This window comes from Triturus cristatus, chromosome 5_2 (genome assembly GCF_964204655.1).
Source record: "Triturus cristatus chromosome 5_2, aTriCri1.1, whole genome shotgun sequence".
NCBI lineage: Eukaryota > Metazoa > Chordata > Amphibia > Caudata > Salamandridae > Triturus > Triturus cristatus.
Window position 1 is genome coordinate 363849869 of NC_140588.1, and position 26239 is coordinate 363876107.

Here is a 26239-nt window from a genome sequence, read left to right on the forward strand (position 1 = left end):
GAAGATCTTGAGGGAGATCGGTGGGTAATGCATTAAACAGAAGCTGCTCAGTTTCAGCTTGATTAATATCATACCCACTTATATGGGTGAAATCTTGGATTTTGTTCATTACTCCCTGAATATTAGCCTTATTGGCTTTCATGTACAACAAAATATCTGCAAATGTTTTATTTTCGACATCCCTGCTAACAGAGGAACATCAGAAACGGTATTAGGAATTCTCAATGCCAGGGGTTCAATGAAAAAGGTAAAAAGAATGGGTGAAATAGGACAACCCTGTCGGGTACCTCTGCTGATTTTCACAGAGCCTCCTACCTTTGAGTTTATAATAATTCTAGCCTCTGTATCTTGATATATTTGTTTTTGCATTTTTATACATTGATCAGAAAAACCAAATTTGCTTTGAATTAAAAATAGAGCATCCCAAACAACCAAGTTCCAAAAGCCTTTTTGGCATTCATCAATATGGTTGTTAATCGCTTGGTTACTGGTAAAATAATCTATCGCTTGAATCAAATATTTTGTATTTGGGGCCATAAACCTATTGGGTAAAAACCCATTCCCATCTTTGTGTATCAAAGTTTGAGCTATAGGAATGATTTGAGATGCCCAAACCTTGGTAAACAATTTATAATCAGCATTTTAAAGAGTTATTGGCCAGTATGAATTAGTATTTATGGGTGATTTATCTTTATAAAAAAAGACTAAGTAGGATAGACTCTTTGAAAGACCGGGGAATCTCTACGCCTTTCTTAATTAGATTAAATAAATTGGAAAGAAAGGGGAGCAGGTCTTTTGCAAATTTCTTGTAAACCTTAATTGGTGAGCCATCGTCATTCCCACAGCTTTTGCGTTAGACATATTTTAAAGGGTTGTTGCCACCCCTGAAGCCGATATGTTCCCAGACATCATTTCTTTTGGGACTCTCATCATATGGGGTAGTTCGAATGAACAAAAATATTGTTCTAAACTAGATATACAGACTGGGTGCTTTCTCTTTTATAGATTCCTATAGTGTTGCAAAAACACCTCTGATTATATCATTCTCTGTTACTACTGTATGGGTGTCAGGTTCCTCTATCTTACTAATGTACGGTTTGTTCTGATTGATCCTAGTTGACCAGGCAAGAAATCTGCCTATTTGCTGACTTTCCTCGTACATTTTCTGCTGTCATGTTTTGTGGTTATCTCATTAATCAAGAAATAGTCTTTAGGATTCAGCTTAGAACTAATGAGCTACTATTTTAAGCTGGGCCTATCTTCTGCGCCCACATACGTGCCTGTGGCAAAGTTAACCACCAATTGTAGTGCCTGTATTCTGCTAGTTCATATCCAATTTAGATTAGAATTATACACTATCATGCGTCCTCGAAAAGTAGCCTTTAAGACATCCCACACTACAAAGTCGGATGTCAAATAAGATTAATTAAAAAAATTCCTTTATAAAGACGGTTTCATCCAACCAAATCTGATCTGGTAATAAAGAGCTATCAAACTGCCACCTCGGTCTCTCTGTTATGGTAATTTCTAATCCAAATTGGACCAACACGATCAAGTGGTCAAAGAAGGCATTTGCGATATTAAATTGGTGTGAAAAACAAGTGAACTGAGTGGTATTCGGGTGGTCTATACACCAAGGATAATCTAATTGGAAATCCTGCTTAATAGCAGAAAGAGTCCCAGCCACTTAGTTTTAACTTCTTTTTGTTCCTAGTGGAGGTGTCTAATTTCAGATCCCGAATAAAGCTGACATTGTCCCCAAAAATCAAGATACCTTCTGCACCCATGGCAAATTCATTTAGATTTTTCTGTGGTTTGGTATCATCAGAAATTGGGCTGTAACAGTTCAAAAGATTCAAAGCAGAGTCCTTAACTAGGACCTTTATCCAAATCCAACTCTCCTTTTAATCCCTTATGACATCCCTCACATGCCGGTCAATAGATCGTGCCTTAAAAATCACCACACCTCGCATTGCTACCCCTACAGAAGCAAAATATGTATGGAAATATTTCCTAGGAATAATAGGTTTGAGCCTATTACTTTTGAGTTGTGTCTCCTGAAGAAACATTACTTCAGGATTAAATCAATTCATCATGGCACCATATTTCCGTTTGGTTAAAATGCCATTAGCATTACATGAAATTAACTTAACATTTTGCACCATACTATAATCCTCAAGTACTTCCAGTGCTAACTTTCCTGCTCAACACCGTTTCTACTGATTGCGCTTCCCACTTACCACCACCCTGACCAAACCATCCATTGTTCGGTGATTTACTACCCCCAGACACCCTGGGAAGAGGAAATAGCCTTACTCCTTACCCCACCCAAAACCATATAAGTGGTGCCATGTACCTGCACCTGGCATAGCTCGAGAACTCCCATAATGAGAGTGTCTACCCTACTCAGACTATCTACGAGGCTATCAAAATAACAAGGTATCTATGATCCATCTCAGGAGATAACTCTGTATTTTAGACAGCAGATCCTTGACCTTCGAGAAAAGATTAAACTGGCTGCTTCACCAAAGCCTTCAATTTTTATTGCTGTACCACTGATGCCTGTACCCCAGAGATTTAAATGAACCCACAAGTATCTGAAAGTCTCTTTGGTGCCAACCTGTGGTAACAGACATATCTGAAAAATTTAGAAATTGGAAGTTCTCCGAGGTAAAAAAGGTTTTCTTTAGAATTGCTGTTGGTAAAAAAATGTCCTTAATACCATAGTATGTAAAATTTACGAGAACAGTATATGGATATTTAAAATTAGGTGGATGATAAGTGAGGACCCAATGGGCCCTCATGATTGATTGCTCTCCAGAGGCATCAGGCAAGACATACGATTTAATTAAAGATTCAACCCACTGAAGCATATTTTGATTTTCACTCCCTTTGGGATAACCACAAATCGAAGTTTGGAATATCTCGCATAGTCCTCCAAGTCCTCAACTTTATTCTCAAAATAACATTTTTTTACGAATGTTCTACATTCTTTTATTAAAAGATGCCATTTTATCTTTAGGATCTGATATTCTTGATTCGGTCTCCAGTATTCTAGCTGGTAACTGCACGCTATTCTCAATTTTGGCCAATCTTTTATGAAGAGCTGCAATCTCTTGCACTTGTGATTGTTTTAAATCCCAGACAGATTCGGATTCTCCATTCCCCCGTGTGGTGTTTTATCCTTGGTCTAAACCAGATTGATTAGAATTTCCATGTTGACACGTATTCGCTTCCGGGGCTCCATTACTTGATTTGACTGCCTCAGCATTCTTGGAGGCTTCAAAGACTGAGCCAAGTCCTGACGATTGTGAGGTCTGTTGTTTAGGTTGCCAGTAATCCATCGAAGACACTGGCTGTTACATTGTTTCACCTAAACAGTTTTTTAATTGCTTCATGAAAAGAGGCTAGCCCTTATGCCTGTCTCATAAATTCAGACCTCCGGCGCTTGTCCTGCAGGCATCTCCAAACTCATATTTACAAGTGCCTGTCCCATAGAGAGCTGCTCTGGGATTTGAGAATCAAGATCCTTAAGCGAGCCAATACCCTCTGGTTCCACTTCATTTTCACTCTCTATCTGGGTGGTAATAGGGCAAATTGCGCTCAATTGCGAGTTGCAATTTGCGAGTCGCTAAATGCCATGTACAGCAGTGTCTGAGACACTGTTAGCAATTACTAATGGGGTCGCAAATTGCATGCCTCATGCATATTAATGAGGCATTCGCAATTTGCGACCCCATTAGGAATGGCTGGCCCTCCCAGGTATGGAAGCCAAAAGGGTTTGGGTGAGTAGCAACTTCTCTGTCTCTGACCTCTATGATCCCACATGTGAGAAACATTTTATCATTAATATTTAATCTTTTATCAAATGTACAATATGTCAGATGAAAGACAACGTGATACTCACTATGTGACAAATCTGTAGGGCAAATAATTTAATGGGACGTATACGGCGTGGCCAGACAATTGAAAGATGCGAGATCTGACACATCATCATATCTGCTACAGGAACATATGTGAAGTACATTGTTAATGTAAGAAGCATGACAGAGATTGGTGCTACATGTTGTAGCATAATGTTTCAACTGCTGGGGATAAAACTGTAAAACTAAAAAACAAATAAAAATATTTACAAAAAAAGAAAAAGATTTATTGCTACATCACGTGGTCTGGGAGGCGGCCCATTTTGGATTCCTACAAGATACACTTTACACAATGAGTAGCTTGGGAAACTCAAAACCCCTGGAGAGGTTACATACATGACACTTAGTACCCTGCATAAGCTAGACAAATACTCATCTTGTTGAGACCAGGAGTGTCCTTCCAATGAGCCAAACAATGGATCAGCATGGAGAGTAGATATGTTTTAGGTCGATGGAGACTTATGTCAATGATGCCCAAAATGTTGCGCATATGCACCGTTTGCCCAACCACCTAGCCAATATACTTCTGGGCCCACACATGCCCACTGTATGGGGATGTGACTTTAACATGATTGCGGACATCACACAAGATAGCTCATATCTGCCATTGCCCATTTTAGCCACCTCCAAGACAGCGACTGAGTTCAAAGAATGGCTGACGATATGCAATCTTAAGGATACCTGGACAGAGTATTCTTTCTTTCCCCCAAATCATAACCATTTATTCAAGGCTGAACATGTACGTTATATCTATATATTTGGCAGGATAGGTTGTAAACATTGAATACTTGGGAAAGAATCACTGTACATTCTTGTCAGCAATCACATGAGTTAAGTCATCACGTGTTATCTGTCTTGGAAGATGCAAATGTTAGATGTACAACACACAACACATAGCCTGACATACATTATGCAATTATTTCGCTATTCTGAAGTGAACACGGATAGTGTGGCTGATGTGGACACATATGTGACCGCTTTAAGTAGCAGTGAGGGTAATATGAATTAAGACTGTTAGGAGCGCATGGGACAATCAAGTAGGATTTGTTGGCCGAAGAAAAAACGAATTACTTCACTGCATACTTTGTCACCTTATAGACATGTAAAGGGGACCATGCTGCAATATTATAAAGGCTAATATGTTTTGATTACCAGGAACATACCACCAGACTTAATGCAGAGGAGAAATATAGCTATATGCTTGTGTAATTAATCAAATCACACAGTCATAAATCCATACTAACGGTTCTGAGGGGTGGGGAGTAGTGATATATATGATTTTCAGAAAGATATAAACTATATTTCTGGAGGTTATATTTCTCAACAATATTCTTGTCCACAAAGCTGGCAATCTGCAGATTTACCATTTCACCTATGTTACATCTTGCTACCAGAATTGAAATGAAGTAGTCCTTTATCACTTTAGACAAGGTCAACAATGCAATAAAGTTCATGGCTAGAGGCAAGACACCAGGGTCAGATGGCATTCCTTGCCGAGTTTTATGTGCGATATCTGATATCATCTACTAGATCTATATAACTCCTAAGTATGAAAAGGCCTCCATTTCTCTATGACTAAACAGGCTTTAGTAGTGCTTGTAAAACTTCAGTAGAGATATATAAAAGTTCAACAAAGATATAAAGAAATATTCACGAGGAAGGGTCATCTTTATCTGTGGTCAAAGGGTGTCTATGATTTTTAGGTTTTGCCTGCATAGCGCTTTTGCTGTGCTTGTGAAATCTCTTGTATTTAATTTATCTTAAAAGGGGGCTCTTATCAGTTCCCGTCACCAAATGACTGTGTTCATTCTCTTCGGTGTGGAACTTTTTTAATCTTCCCCTGCCTGCACGCATTTATGATACTTCTAAAGCTGTTCACAGTTTACGCAGCATTCACTGTCAAGATGAGATCTCTTCCCACAGAAAAGTCAGACAGCTTCTAACACTATGCTGGAATGCTAGCTTTTTATTATTTAGTTTTATAAAGCTGATGCTTTAGCCTCAGAACGTTTGTGGTATTTCCTATTCATGCCTCAGTACCTTTCTTTGCACTTCGTAGGCATTATCTCATCGATTTTTCAATATAATCCATTTGAGCATTAAGATCAAATTCCAAAAGTTTTAATAAACATTGTGCATTAAAAATAAAGTTAATATACAAGACCTATGTTATATTTTACTACTAAAAAGGCAGCCACAAGTGCAGTTACCTTGCAGAAAATATATGGCCATGATTTTAATGGTGCAGCAGGTGCAGTAGCACTGGGCCCAAAGGTTGTCAGAACGCCTCTAAACACATAATATTGCTATATTTGACTACTAAACAAGAAGTCACAATTGCAGTTACCTTGCAGTTTAAAGAGATGTGATTTGAATGGTGCAGCAGGTGCAGTGGCACCGGAGCCAAAAGCTCTAGGGACCCCACTAAACCAAGATTATGGCTAAAATTTAAAACTAAATAGGCAGTCACAAGTGCAGTTACCTTGCAATCAACAGGGTCATGATTTCAATGGTGCAGCAGGTGCAGTGACACCAGGACCAAAAGCTCTAGGCACCACATTATACACCTAAAATTGCTATATTTTTCTACTAGACTTTCAGTCCCATTTCGTCTTACCTTGCAGTTATTTGGATGGTGCAGCAGGTGCAGTGGCACCGGGGCCAAACGTCATAACTCCACTAAACATCAAATATTGCTATATTTTACAACTAATCTGCAGTAACAAGTGCAGTTATCTATCAAGGGCTAGAATCATGATATCAATAGTGCAGCAGGTGAGGTGCACCGGTACCAAAAGCTCCAGGCACCCCCACTAAACAGGGATTACTGCTATATTTTACAACTAAATAGGCAGTCACAAGTGCAGTTATCTTTCAGGCACTAGTGTCATGATTTAAATGGTACAGCAGGTGCAGTGGACCCGGGGCCAAAAGTTTTCATAACTCCACTAAACACCACATATTGCTATATTTTACTACTAAACAAGCAGTCACAAGTGATGCTATCTTGCAAGCAACAGGGTCATTATTTGAATGGTGCAGTGGTACCGACCCAAAAGCTGTCAGAACTCCTCTAAACACCTAATATTGCTATATTTCCCAAACAGACAGCGATTCATAACTGCAGTTATCTAGCAAGCACTAGGGTCATGATGTCAATTGTGCAGCAGGTGCAGTGGCACTGGGACCAAAAGCTCCAAGAACCCCACTAAACACCTAAAATTGCTATATTTTATTCCTAAACGAGCAACTACAAGTGAAGTTGCCTTGCAGATAACAGGGTCATGAATTGAATAGCACACCAGATGCAGTGGCACCTGTGCCAAAAGTTGTCATAACTCCACTAAACACCAAATATTGCTATATTTTGCTACTAGCCAGGCAGTCACAAGTGCAGTTATCTTGCAGACGATTGGGTCTTTATTTGAATGGTGCAGCAGGTGCAGTGGCAGCAGGTCCAAAAGTTGTCAGAGGTCCTCTGAACACCCAATATTACTTTATTTCACAACTAAACAAGCAGTCTTAACTGCAGTTATCTAGCAAGCACTAGGGTCATGATTTCAATAGTGCAACCGGTGCAGTGGCGTCTGGACCAAAAGCTCAAGGCACCCCACTAAATACCGAATACTGATAAATGTTATTCCGAAACAGGCAACCAAAAGTACAGTAGTCTTGCAGACAAGGAGGTCAAGATTTGAATAGTGCAGCAAGTGCAGTGGCACCAGGCCCACAAGTTGTCAGAAGTCCCCTAAACACTTAATAATGCTATAATTTACTACTATACAGGCAGGCACAATTGCAGTTATCTTGCAGTTAAAATGGGCTTGATTTGAATGGTGCAGCAGGTGCAGAGGCACTGGGGCCAAAAACTCTAGCGCCCCACTAAGTGCCAAATATTGCAATATTTTACTACCAAACAGGCTGTCACAAACGCAGTTATCTTGCAGGCACTAGAGGCATGGTTTGAATGGAGCAGCAGGTGCAGTGGCACTGGCCCAAAAGTTGTCAGAACTCCTCTAAACACATAATATTGCTATTACATCAATTAATTATATCATTTCCTTTTTTTATTTTTCAAAATGTTGCTATAACTTACATGCTATTAATTACCTGCCACACTATACCACTAGTAACAGTACAATACAGTGCTTTTTTTTACATAAACAAGTCATAACACTTTAACAGACTTTCTGTATCTTATACTGTACAACTACTCAGCAAGCTACAACTTACAACAAATAACAGCTTATTAATCACATAGGCGAAACCTAATGCATTTACCAATGCTTGTTAAGGTGGCTGTCTCTGGGCTGCAGTGTGGTGAGATAAATCAAGTTCCTGTAGCTTAGTTTTGCTAGAATTAGAGCATTTGCCCAGTGATAACACGACATACGTAAGAGGAATACTGCAACATCAACACTAGACTTCTCAGGCAAATCCATCTCTCACCCTAATGGTATTTTGTATTCGTTTTTCATATTTACATTTATTATCTATAAAAACAAAGTCATGAATACCTTCCTGCGTGTGGACTAGACTCATGTATCTGTTATTTCATGTAGGTATAATATGCAGTGATCCCCAACATTTATAAAACTCTACATCATTAATATATGTGTCCCAAAGTAGACAATGAAATACACGAAGAATGAAAATGGAGAATAAAACATCAAAAAGGACAAACAGTATGACATTTATTTAGAGAATCCATCAACAATCTCATAAACATTCTTACCTGTTGGTAGCACCGCTACACAATTATCTTGGTCTACTTTCGTGTTGTATGAAAGGGCATAGAACGAACCTATAATAAAAATAATTGTGTAAAAGGTAAAAATGTAACATTACAGTGATAGGACCATATAATTATACTTTAAAAGAGCAAACTGTCTATTAGTGTTGTTATTTAAAAAAAAGTCAAATATTCTGCTACCAAAATCCCATCTGCCCACCGATTCAGACGTGTACCAGGGGACACACCGATATAGCAATGTAGACAACTTTTATTAAGCTCCACTATCCTCAATCAGCAGAGGATAACCCTGTCACTGTCAGAGGCTGCTCCACATGTCCCCTCTGCAATTCCCACTTAACCTGTTGGAGCAATGAGGGGTGACAAAACAGCTTTTTAGGCCTCTCAACAGAGTTCACAGGAACTCTCCAAACACAGTTTAGAAGCTGCCCCCTTCGGTGCATGAGTGTCGTTTACTATTAACTTCATAATAACAGCAGCTCACTTGTTTCCTACTGTGCTAACTCCTCGCATGACTGAGTTCATTCATCCTCGCTCTAAGAATCTCAATTGCTAATTTTTTCCTGTAAATGTTGCCTCATGCCCTTCTCCAAAGAAGTGAAAACAGTCCCAAAAGAGAACAATCAATAGGTCCAACGTTAGCCACCAGCCTTTTGGCAATTCTTGTTTTGTCATTGTTTCTTGCAAACCTTTATGGTTTGGAAATACCCAGGCACTCAATCAAAAAAAAAAAGCATTGGTTAAAGGCAACAATGTTTAGTTGGTCTCGAAAAAGCACACATTGCCATGCACATTGGACTGAAGGGAACTGCTTTGTGTGGGGATGTGCTCCTTGTGAAACTGCAGCAAGCCATAATTCATAGTGAGGTCCGCCAATGGCTGAAATGGCCTGCCACATTGCCCCTTAATGCATGCTGGGGTGGGTGCAAGAAATATGTGAATGACACAACCACAGACTAATGGATGAAGTCTAGCTGAAAACCACTATAAGAAAAAGGTCTTGGCTAACACAGACTTTTAAAAAACAGTCAGTCTGGCATTAGCTGCCAGCCCCTTGCCACTGAGAAAGAAAGAACACAAGAGGAAGGTGTGAACAAAAGCAGGAAGAAGGTGCAAAAGAAATATGGAAATAAGGAAAGAGAGAAAGGTGTGAAAGAAAGCAATAAAGAGCAAGGCAATACAAAAAGAAAGAGCAAGGCACTAGAAAAAGAAAGAGGAAGGCAAGAAAAAGAAAAAGAAAACAAATGAAAGAAACAGAAACAGAAAGTAAAATGGAAAGGGGAAAGAAGGAAAGAAACAAAGGAAAGAAATGAGGACTAAAGGAGAGAATGAGGAAAGAAAGAAAAAAGTAAGAAAGATGAAAGAAAGAATGAAATAAAGGGAAGAATGAAACAAAGAAAGACAGGGGAACATGAAAGAAAGGAATGAAAGAAAGAATGAGAAAAGGAAGAGAAAAGCAAAGAACCGAGTAAGGAAAGAAAGAACGAGGAAAGAATGAAGTAAGAAAGAAAGAATGAATAAAAGAAGGAAGGGAAGAAGGTAGGAAAAGGAAAAAGGGAAGAAACAAAGAAAGGGGAACATGAAAGAAAGAAGGAAAGAGGAAAGAAAGAGGAACGAAATAAGCAATTATAGAAAGGGGAAGGAAAGAATGAATGACAGACTGGTGCAAAGATAGAGCACCCTCATAAGCTTATTTTCAGAGTTTATGTTGCTGGTATGGTGTGAAAAACCAGCAGTCAGATAAACAAAGGCCACTTCAAAATGAATATACCACAGCACTGTCCTCTGCTCACATCTGGTAGAAAGTAGCCTGGTAGAAAGTATCCTGCTAGAACATTAGGCTCTAAACACAAAGGCCACACTAAAGTATTAATAAATTAAAAAGAAAAACACTGGCACTGAAGGGAAGTACACCTTGTGTACGTATGTGCTCCTTGTGTAAGGGCTAAATGCAGTCACTCAAAGTGAAGTTAGTCAGTGGCTGAAGAAGGCTCATCCATTGTTGTATGCCGTAGTGGGTGGAAACAAAATAAGAATGACAACAACAGACCGATGGATTAAGAGAGGGGTCTGAAAAGCACCTTTTAGCAAGTATATTATACACATAATGTTAGTAAATCCAAAGGTTTTGGCTAACGCAGACCTAAAAAGAATGCTGCACCTGTCAGACTGCAATGAGCTCAGGAGGGTCAGAATACTTTAAAAGAAAATGTTTAAGCATTTTCTTAAAATTCCAGCATAGTGGAAACACTCTAAACGAGCAGAGATGAAACTGCTTAGCAATTGCAACCTAAGGCAATTAAACCCTACATTTAATTGGCACTGAGTCCATATTGATATCCAGTTACCGAAGAGGTCTCCAAGTTTAAGATATTTTTTAACTGGACTCCAGCCACAGTGTTTCTTTGCTGTGTAGGCCACTCAACTACCAAAATACCTTAAGTGATTACAGAACCTTCTTTGAACAAATCCGGCTAATCAATAATGGTTATGGCTTTGAGGTTGTTGAACAGCCCAATTAGTCAATCCATTGGACTCATTTGACAAAGTAATTGACAAATTATTGACATCACGCTTCAAAACTGTAAAATACAGCGAGTAAACAAGTGCACACGTGAAAGCAACCCCTTGCTGATACTGCAGTTGATTCAATTGCTGAACAGGAGAAGGTTTGACTCACTGTTTGATGAGCACCTGAGAGCAGACTCTCTCCCTAGTTGGAATTCAGAAAACTGCTCCTTGGAATAAAACTCTTCTATATTAATATTTGCTTCCAAAAGAAGAGCAGGAACCAAATTAATGGAGTACACACTGCATTAGATCTTTGCCAAGAAGTCTGTATCTACTGAGGCTTTTTAATCAGACGTATAAAATAAAACATTCTTCCCAACCCTTCCAAATAATTCTCAGTTGCACATTTAATGTTGAATTTAGAACCTCACCCCAGTGAATTTAAAAGGCGAGGGAAATGATTTCTAAAAGGGGAATCAAATACATACAACAGCCCTGCTTTTCCTATTAAATCAGGATCTCAATAGCCATGCGACAAAATTGAAACAACAAAAGCGTTTTGTAATTTATTGAAATTCCAAAATGTGTGGCATCCAACTTATAAGAAGCTCATGTCTCTCCTCAGAATCAAAGCTCCAAATAAGTTTGGAAGAAACATTCCTAAGAGGTATCATTATGTTACACCTTCAAAAGAAGCTACCAGCTTATGTGTGAATAATGAAAGGACAGCTTTCTTCAGACTTTAAGCTTTTTTCACAACGTGGTGCTTTAAGAAGATTGTACGGTCCTTTGACATCACAAAAATCTAGCAACATCTAAGTTTCAACACTTGCTCCAAAAAGGAAATTTTACTCCTTCGTAAAATAATATAATGTACTAGAATTTGTGACAGATTCGATTAAGTTAAATTCAATTTATTACAATTTATCAACAATGTTTTTTTTGGTTTTCAAAACAGAATTATTCAGATAAGGGAATTTTACTACAGTGTACATTATACATTTTCTCCTTTTAAACTAGCAATGTTTTCGCAGCAGTGCTGGCTAAGTACTCCGCCCAGTTGTTGAACACCTACGTGACAAAGTGAGTAAGTACAGGTGGGGACATCTCTTCAGAATCCGGTCTGCCTGGGTCGGGAAGCAACAACCTATTTGCTTTATTGGAGGAAGCCCAGAGACCTCTGTCGCTGACCTCCAAGGAAATGTTGAGACCCTTCTATGTCCCAGGCCAGGGCAACCAATATCCAATAAGAAAAATGGCAGAGAGGGAGGCATTTGAACATCTCGAAGAGGCTGAATAAGGCTAAGATTATTGCTAGCAGGGAAGGGGTGATTCAACATCTCCAATGACAGGGCAGTAAATCAAAAACTTTGGCCTACGATTGAGAGAACTGTTGATGCGCCATATAGAGAGGTGATAGACACAGCAAAGCAAGAGGAGGAGAAGGAGACATTTAACAAATGCATACAAATGTTATGTTGAGTGACAATCAATCAAGGGATTTTAAGCGGGCTACTCACCCATGAAGGTCTCAAGGTGCTGTGTGGGAGGGCACAGGGTCAGACTGATTTGCATATGGCCATGTCTGAACTGGGGTGGCAGAGTGGGCTAAAGAACGGTGATGGATCAAACCCAGATCTGTTGACTGGGTGTGAGTGTTTGATTGGTTCTGATGCTCCGTCCATCACCACCCCCTTTTGTACCGCTTTGTTCGCCATAAGTTGGCAGGGTATGCTCAGACGTTGAGTCCCTTGCTCACTTTGCCACTGGATTCAAGCAAGCCTGGCTGAAGACAGCTGAAATGCCAGAAACCGGTCCTAGGAAGCTTTTTTCCGGTCCAGGGAAGGCATGGCTTGGCAGTTCGGGCTGGACTGTTCCCATGAGGCACAGGGTCAGACTGATTTGCATATGGTCATGTCTGAACTGGGGTGGCAGAGTGGACTAAAGAACGGTGATGGATCAAACCCAGATCTGTTGACTGGGTGTGAGTGTTTGATTGGTTCTGATGCTCCGTCCATCACCACCCCCTTTTGTACCGCTGTGTGGGAGGGGGAGCATCTCCGGTCAATCGAAGAGCCAGGTCTTGAGGGTCTTACTGAAGATGTGCAGGGTGAGGGCACATCTGATGTCGATCGGAAGCTCGTTCCAGGTCTTGGTCCATGATGTAGGAGAAGGTTCTTCCACCCATTCTGGCTCTGCAGATGTGCAGGGGTTCAGCGAGGTTGGCGGAATGGAGGTTTCTCTTGAGCACATGGAAGGAAATTCTATTGTTGAGATATTGGGGTCCGGTGTTGTGCAAGGCATTTGTGGGTGAGTATCTTGAAGGTAACTCTCTTCTCGACGGGGAGCCAGTGGAGGTTTCACAGGTGTGGGGTGATGTGTTCGTGTCTAGGGATGCAGAAGACGAGTCTGGCTGCAGTGTTCTGTATGGTCTGGATTTTGCAGAGCAGAGACTTGTTATGTTTGTGCGGCTGGGCCTGATGGATACATGGGCAGCAGGTGATGGCCTGTTTAAGCAGCCCTATACATTTAGGTTGAGGTGATGCATCAAAAGGGATAGTTATTCATCTATCAGTGACTCACCTGTTTAAGCAGCCCTATAAATTTAGGTTGAGTGATACACCAAAGAAGATGATTATTCCTCTATCAGTGACTCGCCTGTTTAAGTAGCCCTATACATTTAGTTAGAGGCGATACATCAAAGAGGATGGTTATTCCTCTATCAGTGACTCAGTGGTTACCACCTAAGAGTGAGTCAGTGTTCAATAGTTTATTGTTGGGATTTCCAAAGGGTACAGGGATTTTGGAGGGAGGTAGTGGTAATCGGAAACCCCAGCTGATGGGATCCACAAGACAGGAGCAGGCAGGTGCACACATATGAAATCACCAAGGGCTATTAAATCGACAGCAAACTGGACACACCCTCTTTAACTTTAATCCATGGTAGAGCATTATGGAGCTTATATGATCAAGTTACAGTGTCAGGGGGGGGTGAATACCCTAGGTATATAACTGCACAGTTCTAAAGCACCGCACAAGTTCAAGGCAGATGCAGGCTTCCTGCAGGCAGACCAAACTAGAATTTGGTCCTGGCAGTGTACGCAAAACCGAAGGCAGCAGAAGGGGGTAGGAATTCCCATGAACCATAGGCTACTATTAGTAACAACTTTCACCAAATAGAACAAGGATGTCAGACAGGTACCAATGAGCACAGGAACCCCAACTAAACAAGCTTTGCAAGTAATGGTGGAATTTACCTTTGCCACAGGTCTTCTGATAATAGGAGGGGACCTCAATATGGTGCCTGATGTTTAACATTATAAATCCCACCAGATTGGGGGTGGCGCGCACACCAAAGGGTAGGCTCTGATTTAAATGAAATGAGTAGGGGCACACATTGTGTTTATACACCCCTTATGGGTTAACTACTCATTACTCAGTAGCACCGCTTAGTGGTTGACTATTTGCATTACTCAGTGACCTACCAAACCTATTCATGAATAGAGTTGCCCCGAGTCATATCACTTTGAAAAAATTCTGGCCTAGGCTTACTTCAGTGTGGAGTCAGCTCCGGTCACAGGAGACAGATAGAGCCAACTTCATTTTGGCAAGAATGGGAGCATGGCTCCCAGAGTAGGGTAAATAAGCCAGTTGGCTTTCGGCTGACAAATTACAAGCACCCCATCTCACTCCCTCATAGTATAGGTGCAACATAGTGGGAGCAGGATGTTCATGATAGAAGAAGGAAAATCTCAGTGTTTTAATTCTTTCTATCAAACCTTATGCATGGCAATCCTACACAGGCTACAACAAGGGAGCACAATGTGCATGCAGTACGGTTGCCTAAACTACGCAGAGAGATGGCAGAGGCTCCGGAAGCACCTATAACCGAAAACAAGGTAATTTGAGTGATTAATCACTTGATACTGCATAAGACCTCAGAAGCAGATAGCTTTACAGTCATGTTTTATACACTCATGGCCCAGCTTGGTCAGACCATTAGCAGAACTTTTCAATGAGTTTCAAAGCTCCGAAGATGTTACAACATCTATAAAAGAGCCCATTGGTCTGTACTTCTCAAACCGCGAAAGAACCCCACCCAATGTAGTTCATATTGACCCAAATTATGACATAATATTTATGCCAAGATTTTCTGGGTATACTGGCAGGTAGACTGGACAGGGCGCTCCCATCACCGATACATATCGACCAGATATTTTTTGTGAGGAGCTAAAATTGTAGCAACAATTCAAAGAAAGCCCTGAAAATGATCAATATAGTTATGCCTTAGAATGAGGGATGCTGTGTTTCGATCTATTCTAAAAAAGCTTTCGACAGAAAGTGTTGAGGCACGCTGACTGGCATCCTAAAAGAGTTTGGTTTTGGAATGCGATAAGTAAGCTGAGTTTCGGTCAACTATCAAAGCCCTAGCCCAACAATTAGAGAAAATGGACAGGACACAAAGTTATAGCCATTGGGAGGGGTACGTAGCAGGAGTGCCCACAGTGAAATTCTGCTCATGGAGTTGGGACCAGGGGAAAATCTTAATCTTAGTAAATCAGAAGGGCTGATGACAGCCGATGGCAACCAACTAGTTGGAAAGCCATAGGTGATTACACTGTTTCATTGTTCACCATGGGGCGTGGTGCAGTATATGGGGATCACACTAATGCAGAACTTGACCAAATGTGCTAATTTCAAACCATTCTAACCCTGTTTAGACTGGTGAATGTATCACTAGCATTATGTTACAGTCACTGACTTGGGCCTGATGTGCTGCATCCCTCAAAATGATGGTTATATGAAGATAATGCATGGCTTACAAACACTTCCATTGCAACCGAACATTAGTGATGTTAAGCACTTACAGGCCCTGTTTAATTAATTTAAGGGGAGGGGGGGGGGTTGACAATTAGCTGTTAACAATTGTTTAGCAACCCAGGCAGGGGGATTCGGGTCGTGCATTAGCATCAAGCGTTCCACTTGCGATAACTTGGAAAGTGGTCTCACATAGAAACTGATAAAATATGGTGCTTTATAGTTCAAAATGTGGCAGTGCAGCTGCTTGGTGAAGTGTCACTGGCCTTAAGGGGACCAAATGGGAGAACTGTGTATGTTTTCCAGGTAACAGGCTCTACAAGGACAGTATGAGATCATGAGAGACAATGTAAGGGGTTCACCTCAAACCCCTCTCCACATACCCCCTTGCTCAGGGATGCAGAATTTACACCGTGGCAAGACATAAGGAAATTTGGGATCAGGGAACAAGAATTGTGCTTTAGAGTGAGAGATATGTACGACAATGGTGCACTTAAACCTTTGGAGAGCCGTAAGTGGGAGTTTGGGCTCCCAAAGAAGGAGAGGTAGTGGTATATGCAACTTAGCCACTAGGTGTTGCAACCAAAGCGCAAGAAGGGCACAGCCTATTTGATAAGATCTTGAGAACACTAACATCCACAAAAGGGCTGATCCCCAGCTTGCACCAGTTACTCAATGTGATCCTGATGCACATCGAATTTTAGTTTCAGTGTAGATTAGTAAAGAAGCAGAGGATTACAATGGACGAGAAACAATGGGAAAAGGTATTGATTAAAGAGAAGAACTTCACTAGACATGCCCCAGGGAGAGAAATGCTCTATACATTTTATACAGATGACACAATGCACTCACCAGACTGCATGTGATGGCTCAGACCAGGCCCGGAATCTGATCGAGAGGCAGTGGCGGAGAGGGCTTACTCACCCACATTTAAGGAGTTGGCCAGTTCTTACAAGAGGGTGGGAAGAGATACTGGAAGCTACCTATAAGATTACTGCTCATGCATTAGACATATGTCTATAAATAGACCTTCTGGGCCACCCCTTACAGGGAATATTCCCCTACATTCTCCATACTGGACGACTAGCTCCTCCCTTCAGTTTGCAGCTAAGCTGACAATATTAGCCTTGTGGGGAAAAGACTCTGACCCAATGTCAGATCTGTGGGTGCTAAGGCTACTGCTACTCTTGAGTTACAAGAAATCGACGAACGGTACCCCAGATCTAGAACATACATTCTAGAAATGTTGGGGCCCCTGTGCTAACCTATCTTAATAAAGACTACATGTACCTAGCTTGGCAAACAAAGTGGAGCTGCTAAGTTCATTAGAAAAGGACACCTACAGGCCTAATAGCTGACAGAGATAAGCTGAACTGGGGGATACTGCTTCCATGGGTTGGACTTCGTGAACTGACCTGTAGAGTGGGACCTGCAGTAGGAAGTGATTGGAGAAAGACAGGAAAACTACAGTGTTCAAGAGAGGGGACGGGAGGGAAGGAGTGAGGAAATTGGTGAAGGAGGGTTGAGTAAGAATGCCCACCTGGTATTGTTGTATTGCTGAAAATTCCATGCAATAGGATTTAAATCTAAATTAGCAGCGAGACATTCCATAGTCAGTATGTTCCAAAGTCTAGCACACCACAGGCCGAGTGCGAATGGGTCCCCTCTCATCCATTAAGCAGAAAAGTGAGCTTTGCTGCACATAAAGGTTGTCAAACGAGGTTGCGGTCAGAATGTGAAACACCCCATGTCCGTTTTTGCCTTCGTCACAGTAATATGACTCCAGGGTATTCTGTTATCCCATAGTTTTTCTTTTTATTCAAAGCCAGGGAGGTACAAAACGGAGGTTAGTGTACATAGATAATTTCATCAATAAATACGTTGCATAATTCCAACTGCACATATTGTAACATAAATACATAAAAACATATACAGTGTAATCGTGAGGTTTCCTTAGTCCTTTTATACCCATGGGATATGATAGGCTAATTTAGCTTAAGGTTACTCTCAATATTCCCCTCTGCTATTACGCCATGTCGTCAAGGGTTCTCATATCTTCCTACCATTCTCCCTAGCCCGTAGGTCCTTACTCTTGTATAGTGCGTTTCTTGCACATAAATGTTAGAAGGCGGTGAAGCCAAAGCTGATATGTGCGCCACAGCTACTGTCATAAATATAAAACCTCTCTGGGATGCATCTAGATTGACAATCATATCCTAGTAATATCATAGCTGGGCTGATAGTAATTGCCTTACTGATTGTTTGCTGCCAAAAAAAAATCATCTACACAATTTTTCAGAGGTGCGAGTTTGCTGCATGAATAAAACATATGCATGCTATCAGTAGGACCTATTTGGCATCTGGGGCAGTTGTCATTCTCCCTCTTCCCCCAAACATAGAGTTTGGTCAGTGTATAGTACAAGTTCAAAATAGTGTTGTAATGCTGGGCCTTCAAATGAGCTGATATGAAGATCTTCATCCATATCCCACAGTCTTTCAATGGGCCCGATACCTCTCTCCAGAAAGCTTTAGGTTTAGGACAACCCCACCATATATGTGGGGTTATCTCTTTCATTCCAGTCGCTTCACCTGTAGCCTCTCCAGTTAGGACCGGCTTCAGTGACATGTGGTGAACCCTAACAGGGGTACAGTACAAGTTGTACATCAACTCACAATGCACCTCTTTATTTCCCATGCTGAGCCCATATATAAATCTCCCATAGGGCCTTCCACTCCTTACTATTCAAATCATGCTCCCATTTATTCATAAAAAGACTCCGAGAAAGGGGACCCAGGGGGAGCTTGGCACGAGCCGGTCTCCCCCTGGGGTTTTTTGCACGGTGGAACAAGCCAGGCTGCGCAATAGGTGTAGGTAGGTGGAAGGGGCGGGACATAGGTAGGTTATATTTAGGGGTTCTTTTGGCGGGAAGACACTTGCGGCGGTTGAGCCAAAGCGTGTTCCTGTCTTTGTTGAGTTATTTTTTCCTTGTCAGGCAGTTTTTTGTTTTCTGGGTACTCGCAGCTCGTGAATTGCCATGGGTGATAATGCTGCATGAGAGACGCATTACGCGTTCTCTGTGAGGCGGGCAGGAGGACCTTATGAGGCCCAGTGTGTCTTCCGAAGCTGGGGCTGGTATTGTCCGCCCTAGACGTAAGGGGCGCGGGGGTGGCAGAGGCAGTTGCCCCTTGTTTGCCGGCATCTGGCAGGATCCCGCAGTCGTCAGTTCCTATGGCCAATAAATTGTCAAATAAACAGGTTTTCAGACTGCCCTTACCTCCCAGGGTCTATAGTTTCCGGCCCTCGTAGAGCCCGTGTAAGCAAGAGAGGGTCTTCTTTGAGGGGCATTATCTCTGCGCCGAAGCTCTCTGCCTCCCTGTCACGTGGAAGGCTGAAGCAGGGGTGGGGGTTTTCAGGCAAGGTGACCGCCTCCATTTCTTTGCCGGCGAGCTCCTCCCCTGTACGGTGGGCCAGAGGTAAGATATTTTCTGACCCAAAGCGTTCTAGTGTACGTGTGAGCAGAAGTAAAGTAAACATTGCGCCTCATATTACTTCTGCTAGGCGCTCCTCTTCACTGGTGGCTTATTCCAGCAACAGTGGAGAGGAAGGCATGGTTGAATCTTTTCTGTTGTCAGCCCCCTCTAATTTAGGCAACTCCCAGGCATTAGCTGGTAAAATTCAATCAAGGCAATCGTTGGTGGGGGATAAGTCTGTGTTTCCTCAGACTCCTGGTTCCAAGGGACCCCCCCTTTTACAGCGCAGCTCTTGTGGTGTTGGATCAACATACAACTTTAGAGTCTGATGATTCTGTGTTTATGGTTCACAACATTACACCAGAGGTTGGTAATGTTTTAGAGCCTCATCCTCCCAGTGGGCTTGGTGGATCTCAATTGAGGCAGTTGGGGATTTCTCCAGGGAGCAAATTTATTTTTCCTACACCTCGTCCTCCTCCTACACAACCTTCTTCGCTTTACGACTCCTTTTTTGGTCCTCAGTCTGGTCAGTGGGTGTGGGTCGAACATTTGGATGTGTCCCTTCCAGTAGCACCAGGTGGCAGTTTTTCACAGGGGGGGGAGGGGGAGGGGGCTGGATGTATTGTCTTTCAGGCAGGTGCGGCTTGAAGGCACAGGCATCTTCAGGAGACATGACAGCGGCTGGAGTCTCCAGTTTTTTCCCAGCAGAGAGCACGTTGCGGCTTTGCGTCAAAAGACAGAAAGACAAGGCGGATCGCGAGCGGATTTTCCTCCGGCGGCCGGGCATCTTGAGCGGATGTTTGTGCCTAATTGGAGGTTGTATGATGGGGGTGTGGGTGATGGGGAAATGCCTGGAGTAAGTAACATTGGTCTAGAAATGTATGACGATCAAGGTATCAGGTTCAAATACACAAGAATTTGGTTTCAAGGGGTTTGTCGGGGCAACAAATGTTCTTAGTTTGTTGCAGAAGTCAAGAGCGGACCAAGAAACGGATCAAGAACAGCTAAGCGGCCATCGTCAGCGTGATGATGCTAAGGAATTTCAGAAACGCTCCTCTCAGTTGCCGGCAGGTAAGGCACAATGGTGGGCTTCTTGGTCCCAATCAGTTAATAACAAGCGCATCACACGTTCTATTGGTGTTGGGGAAGAATCGTGGTCTTCTGATTTGTGCATTCATCTTGGGGAGACCACAAGGAATAGGAGTACACAGGACAAAGCTGTGGGCAGTGGATTAGTTGACATGACCTCTAGTAGTCAGGCTAAGAAGGTTGAGTCAATTCTGTCTGGTAATGAAAAAGAGGGAGAAGATCAGAATATCCAAAAGAAGCTTCCTTATATGGGTATAGCGATGCCATTGGGGTCTCATCTTTCTGACAAGACAAAGAATAGAATTTGGAAACACAAGTTTGTAGAAGTTTTTAAATTATTACACAGGGACATACAGGCTAAAGAGGGGTCTAAGGAGAAAGAGTGGGAGCTTGCCAAACGACCTAGGGTTCCCATAACTATTGAAAATTGGACGTCAGAGTTCCTAATATATGTGAGTATATATTGCGAACGACACCAAGACAGGGCGGTAGCCATGTTCAAATATACTGATATCATTCGTAAGACCCAAATGCACTTCGGTGGATATGCGTGATTAAGCTACGATGAAGAATTTAGGGACAGGGTTAGTATATTTCATGACAAACCGTGGGGTAATGTTGATGTTGATCTTTGGCTTCAATGGATGTCCTCTACTCACCCACCGGCAACAACACATATGGCAAGTGGTTTGCCAGTTACATATCAGCCCTTTCAGCCTCGCCCCGCCCAAGCTGTGGCGGGTTGATTTGGAAGAGGACAGACTCCAGTGTAAGGAGCATGTTGGAACTTTAATCGGGGTTTTTCTAACAGGCAATTTTGTCGATACAAACACGAATGCTCACAATGTGGGGGTAAACATGCACTCACCCAATGTTTCGCAGGTCAAAAGTTTGGTGACCAGGGAAGATTTCAAAGAGGGAGGAGCACAACATTTCAAACTATACCAAAGGGCTCATACCCCAATTAGTTTGGCGGTTTTGGAAAAATGGTTGAGTGACTATCCAGATGTAGAGGCTGCTTCTAAACTGTATTGGGGTTTCAGAGACGGTTTTAAGATTGGATATCAAGGCCCGAAGCAGAGTAGATGGGCAGACCATCTTAAATCCTCTAAAGAGTTGCCTCAGATAGAACAAAATAAATTAGATTCGGAATTACAAGCTGGCAGAATAGCTGGCCCCTTTTGAGAACTTGATTGTATCACCTCTGGGTTTAGTGCCCAAGAAGGCGGCGGGGGAGTATTGGTTGATCCACCATTTATCTTGGCCGGAGGGTCAGTCCATCAACGACTTTATTTCTCCTACTGAAACTAGTGTGTCTTATGCTTCAGTGGATGATGCCTTGAAGTTGGTAAGGTCGGTTGGGGCAGGGGCTGAATTGGCAAAGAGTGATATTCAATCAGCTTTTCGCCTTTTGCTGATATATCCATCTGATTTTGAGCTTCTGGGTATGTTTTTTAATGGGGCTTTCTATGTAGACAGAGTTCTTCCCATGGGTTGCTCCGTTTCCTGTGCTCTATTTGAGACGTTTAGCACGTTTTTGCAATGGAGCTTTACCAAGTGGAGCGGTCATGTCTTTGTTTGACATTATTTGGATGGATTCATATTCATTGGTGCTGCTCACACTGATCAGTGTAGGTTGGCATTGCGCAATTTTCAAGACATGGCTCAGGAATTGGGTGTTTGTTGACCCCAGAGAAGACAGAGGGTCCCAGCACAAAGGTAACCTTTTTGGGAATTGAGATTGATACACTGGATATGACAGCCCGTTTGCCGGCAGAGAAAGTGCAAGAAATCAGGTCCTTTTTGTTGAGTGTCATTGACCAGTAAAAACTCAGGCAAGTCCAGTGTTAGTTGGGTTATTTAAAATTTTGCCTGTAGAGTGGTCAGGGCAAGCAGGACTTTTTGCAGGCGTCTGGGAATGACAGTCAGGGGCTTACCTTCCCAATCACAGGATCAGGATTTCTAAAGCCGTAAGGGAAGATCTATGTATTTGGCTACAGTTCCTTGAGGATTTCAATGGAGTGTCATTATATTTTGTGGAGGACAATACGTGTTAGACTTGGGGGTCTCTGGTTGGCGCAAGGTTGTCCTTGTGTCAAGCAGGAACCCTCTCCTCTATGTCAGGGCGCAGGATAACCCCTTGTGAATGACCCTTGCTCACCCTCTAGGTGCGTGGCGTGAGCAGCCAAGGCGATTCCTCAGGCGTTGTTGGTTAAGCACTTACAATCGCACACACAGTAAATACATCAATCCCCCCAGAAACGGACACCAGACTTGGATATGTAGAAAAATACGCTTCTTTATGTAAAAATAGGTATATATATCTCAGCAGACTTATCACAAGACCAATCACGTTTTCGCTATGCCACCAGGTTGTAAAGCAGGCAAATGTTCTTTGGTTGCAGGTTCAAATTAGATACTTTGTAGTCTCTCGCAAATGTTACTTGTGGTTCCAGTACTTACAGAGATCGGCTCCTGCGAACAGGGAAATAAGGCGTTGCGGGCCCCGAGCCCGATACTGGAATTCTTAAGTACGTGTAGTTGCTTTTGGGAGTCGGCACGGGAGGGTGCGACTCAGCAGTGATGGGGGCACCTTTGGATCCTCTTGAGCAGGTGCGTGTAGTCAGGAAGGCGTGGCCCACGACCCTCAGCACGGCAGTGCGGGGGTCTCCTCAGCGGGGGCGGCGCGGCCTGATCTCAGGTCGAGATCGCGAAGCGGGGTCACAGGGCACGGTCCGTGCAGCTGGGGACCCGGCGGGGATCACGATCGTCGGACAAGAATTCCGGCGGGAGGGGCGATAGCGCTTCAGCGCGCTCCAATAGCAGGCGGTGGCAGAGGTGCCGGCGGCCTAGCCCGGGGTAGAGGGCGACTCCGGTCGGAGCGAGGCTCTCAAGGGGGGCAAAGGCAGGCAGGCTCCCGAGTGTCACAGCCCTAGGAGGGGCGATGAGGGGCGCAGTCTTCCTCAAGCGGGATACACACACGGCTCGAGTTTCAGGACGAGCAAAGGCACAAAGAACCCACTGGTCCTGGGGTTCTGTTCAGGGGGCAAGCTCAGATCAAGCCCTTGGAGAATGTTTAAAGCACAAAGCAGCAAAGTCTTTTCAGCAAGTCTCTTCCTCTCCTTTCTCAGCAAGGCAAGCAGCAGGCCAGTCCTTCCAGCGTCTTCTTCTCCTTCTAGTCGGGCAGAGGTTCTTTGTGGTAAAACAGGATTCTGATTTCTTAGGAGCCAGGCTCCTACTTTTATACCGTGATTCTTTTGTTCCTTAGCGCCAGGGGGCCTGGGCCTGGCCCAGTCCAGTTCTGGAGCACTTTGTTATGGTGACTCTGCTCTTTCCTTTCAGCAGCAGGGCAGAGACATCAGCCGCTCCACAGGGGGCGGCGCCGGCTTTGTGGTGGCAGAGCATAGGTCTATTCAAGAGTCAAGGTGTACTCCTCCCAAATATTCTGGTGTCACCTCTCTACCCACCACCTGGCAGCCAACCTGTCTCTGGGGATTCCCCACCCCTGCTCCTTACTGTTGCTAGGCAGAACACACACATACAGCAGAGGCGGACTGAAATGGCCAGGTCAGTAAATACTAACTTTCTAAAAGTAGTATTTACAAACCCAGGATATTAAAATAAACTTGACTACAAGAAGTATTTTATTATTCTGAGTTCAGGCATACTAAACGCGATATTCTACCATGCTCTATGAGTCCACTGGGGTCACAGCGTGTAGCGACTCCAGCAGCCCATTCTGGCCTATGGAGAGCAGGTAGCCTTCAATAGTGAAAAACGAAAATGGCTGTAATTCACTACTAAGACATGCCACACACATCAGGGCATGTCCTACCTTATGCCTACAATGCACCCTGCCCTTGGGCCTACCAGAGGGGTGGCTAATATGTAGGTAAGGGAAGGTTTAGGGACTGGCAAGTGGGGGCACTTGCGCAGTCAGCGCGACAGTCCCAGACTGCACGCAGGGTCTGCGGTGGCAGACCCTCGACACATTTTACAAGGCTGCTTTCTGTGGGTGGCGCAACCAGCGCTGCAAGCCCACCAGCAGCATTGGCATTCACAAGCCCTGGCACCCCTGGTGCACTTTACTGGGGACTGACAGTAAATCCAATAAACCAATCATGAACATCAATTATAGGTACACTTTACCTAGGGAGCACTTGCACTGCGGCACAGATTAGCCGTGGCGCAGTGCCCTGAGCGGACAACACCAGCAAAACATCGAGGCACACCATCAAAAAAGTGGAAGGGAAACTCACGCCAAGGTGCCAGGTCTAACAATACGCTATGGCAGATACAACTTTTTTCAGAAGCGTCAGGGGCACATGGTTTTGGTTTGTTCTGGAAGGGTCGCTGGTGTGCAGAAAGATGGACTTCACATTGTTTACAGCAAGGGCGTAGCATTGCCTTCCTGGAACTATTCCCTTTGATTGTGGCTCTTCTTGTTTGGGGGGAAGAATTTCTTGATAGATCTTTTCTTTTCCACGATGTCTGTTGTAGATTTAATCAGTAAACAGAGAGCAAAAGATTTAAGAGTTTTACAACTTTTGCGGGCATTCATGTTACAGAGTTTAAAGTTGAACATTTTTTTCAGGGCTAGGCACATTCCTGGTACCAACAACTCTATAGCAGACGCTCTATCTCGCTTCCATTGGCAGAGATTTCGCAGTTTGGCGCCAGGGGCAGACATCATCAAAACTCCGATTCCACGGAGCGTCTGGGTGCTGGGGGATTGAGGATTGTCAAGCTAGTTGAGAACTCTGTAGCTCCCACCACCAGAAGAAGCTATCAACAGGCTTGGGAGGAATTTTTTAGTTATGGGAAAAAAAAAAAAAAAAACATCGCTGTCATTTTGGGAAGTTAGATTGTAACAAACGATTAATTCTGGATTTTGTACTGCATGTAATAAACAAGGGCCTATCTCACACTACTATTGCGGGGAAATTGGCAGGGATTTCCTTTTATGGTCAGTTATGGTGGGGTCACGACCCAGTTGAGGATGTTCTGTTAAGAAAGATGAGAAAGGTCTCAGCAGAGAGCGAAGTCATACATTGCCTCTACGTGAACCAGTGACCTTTGATTTATTGCAACAGTTTTGCCCCAGTTACCTTTTTGTTGTTATGATGTATGGGAGGTTTCCCATTTTAGGTTATGCATGATTTGGTTATTTTTTGGTGCTTTCAGGGTTTCCGAGTTATTGGGTTTGCGGGCGGGGTGGAGGGCTGTTGTCCTTTGTTGGAGTGGGAAAACTTTACCAATGCAACCTGGTTCTGGTCTGGTACAATATTTTGCCATAAAAAGGGGGATAAGATTACTAGCGTTCACTTGTTAGCAGTTTTAAGGAAGGCCCTTGTTAGGCTTGGTAAAGATCCTCTTCTGTTTGGAACTCATTCTTTTCGTATTGGGGCAGCCACGAGGTTGGGTTGGGATGATATAAGGCGGATCGGGAGGTGGAAATCGTCATGTTGTCCTCGCTATGCTAGAAAATGAGATGTTTTTTGTTCAATTTTCTTCTTTCCTAATATTTGTTTTTCTATTTAGGTTGTGTGCAGGGCCCATTGTCAGGAAAAATGCACACCTGTATAGTGGGACATTCTTTCATTAAATGGCCAGCGATTTTTCCAGAGCAACAGATTTATGGCAGATCCCTTGGACTTCCAAGTGTTGGGCACAA

General features: G+C 43.1%; 1 protein-coding gene across 2 annotated transcripts in view; it reads right to left on the reverse strand.

The window, feature by feature from the left end:
• Nucleotides 1-26239, reverse strand: part of RPP40 (ribonuclease P/MRP subunit p40) — a 450868-nt gene that overhangs the window by 366099 nt on the left and 58530 nt on the right. For both annotated transcript variants that reach the window (XM_085607195.1, XM_085607196.1), the window contains exon 3: nucleotides 8659-8727. In XM_085607195.1, the coding sequence (XP_085463321.1) occupies nucleotides 8659-8727 (69 nt within the window). The remainder of the gene's footprint in view (nucleotides 1-8658; nucleotides 8728-26239) is intronic.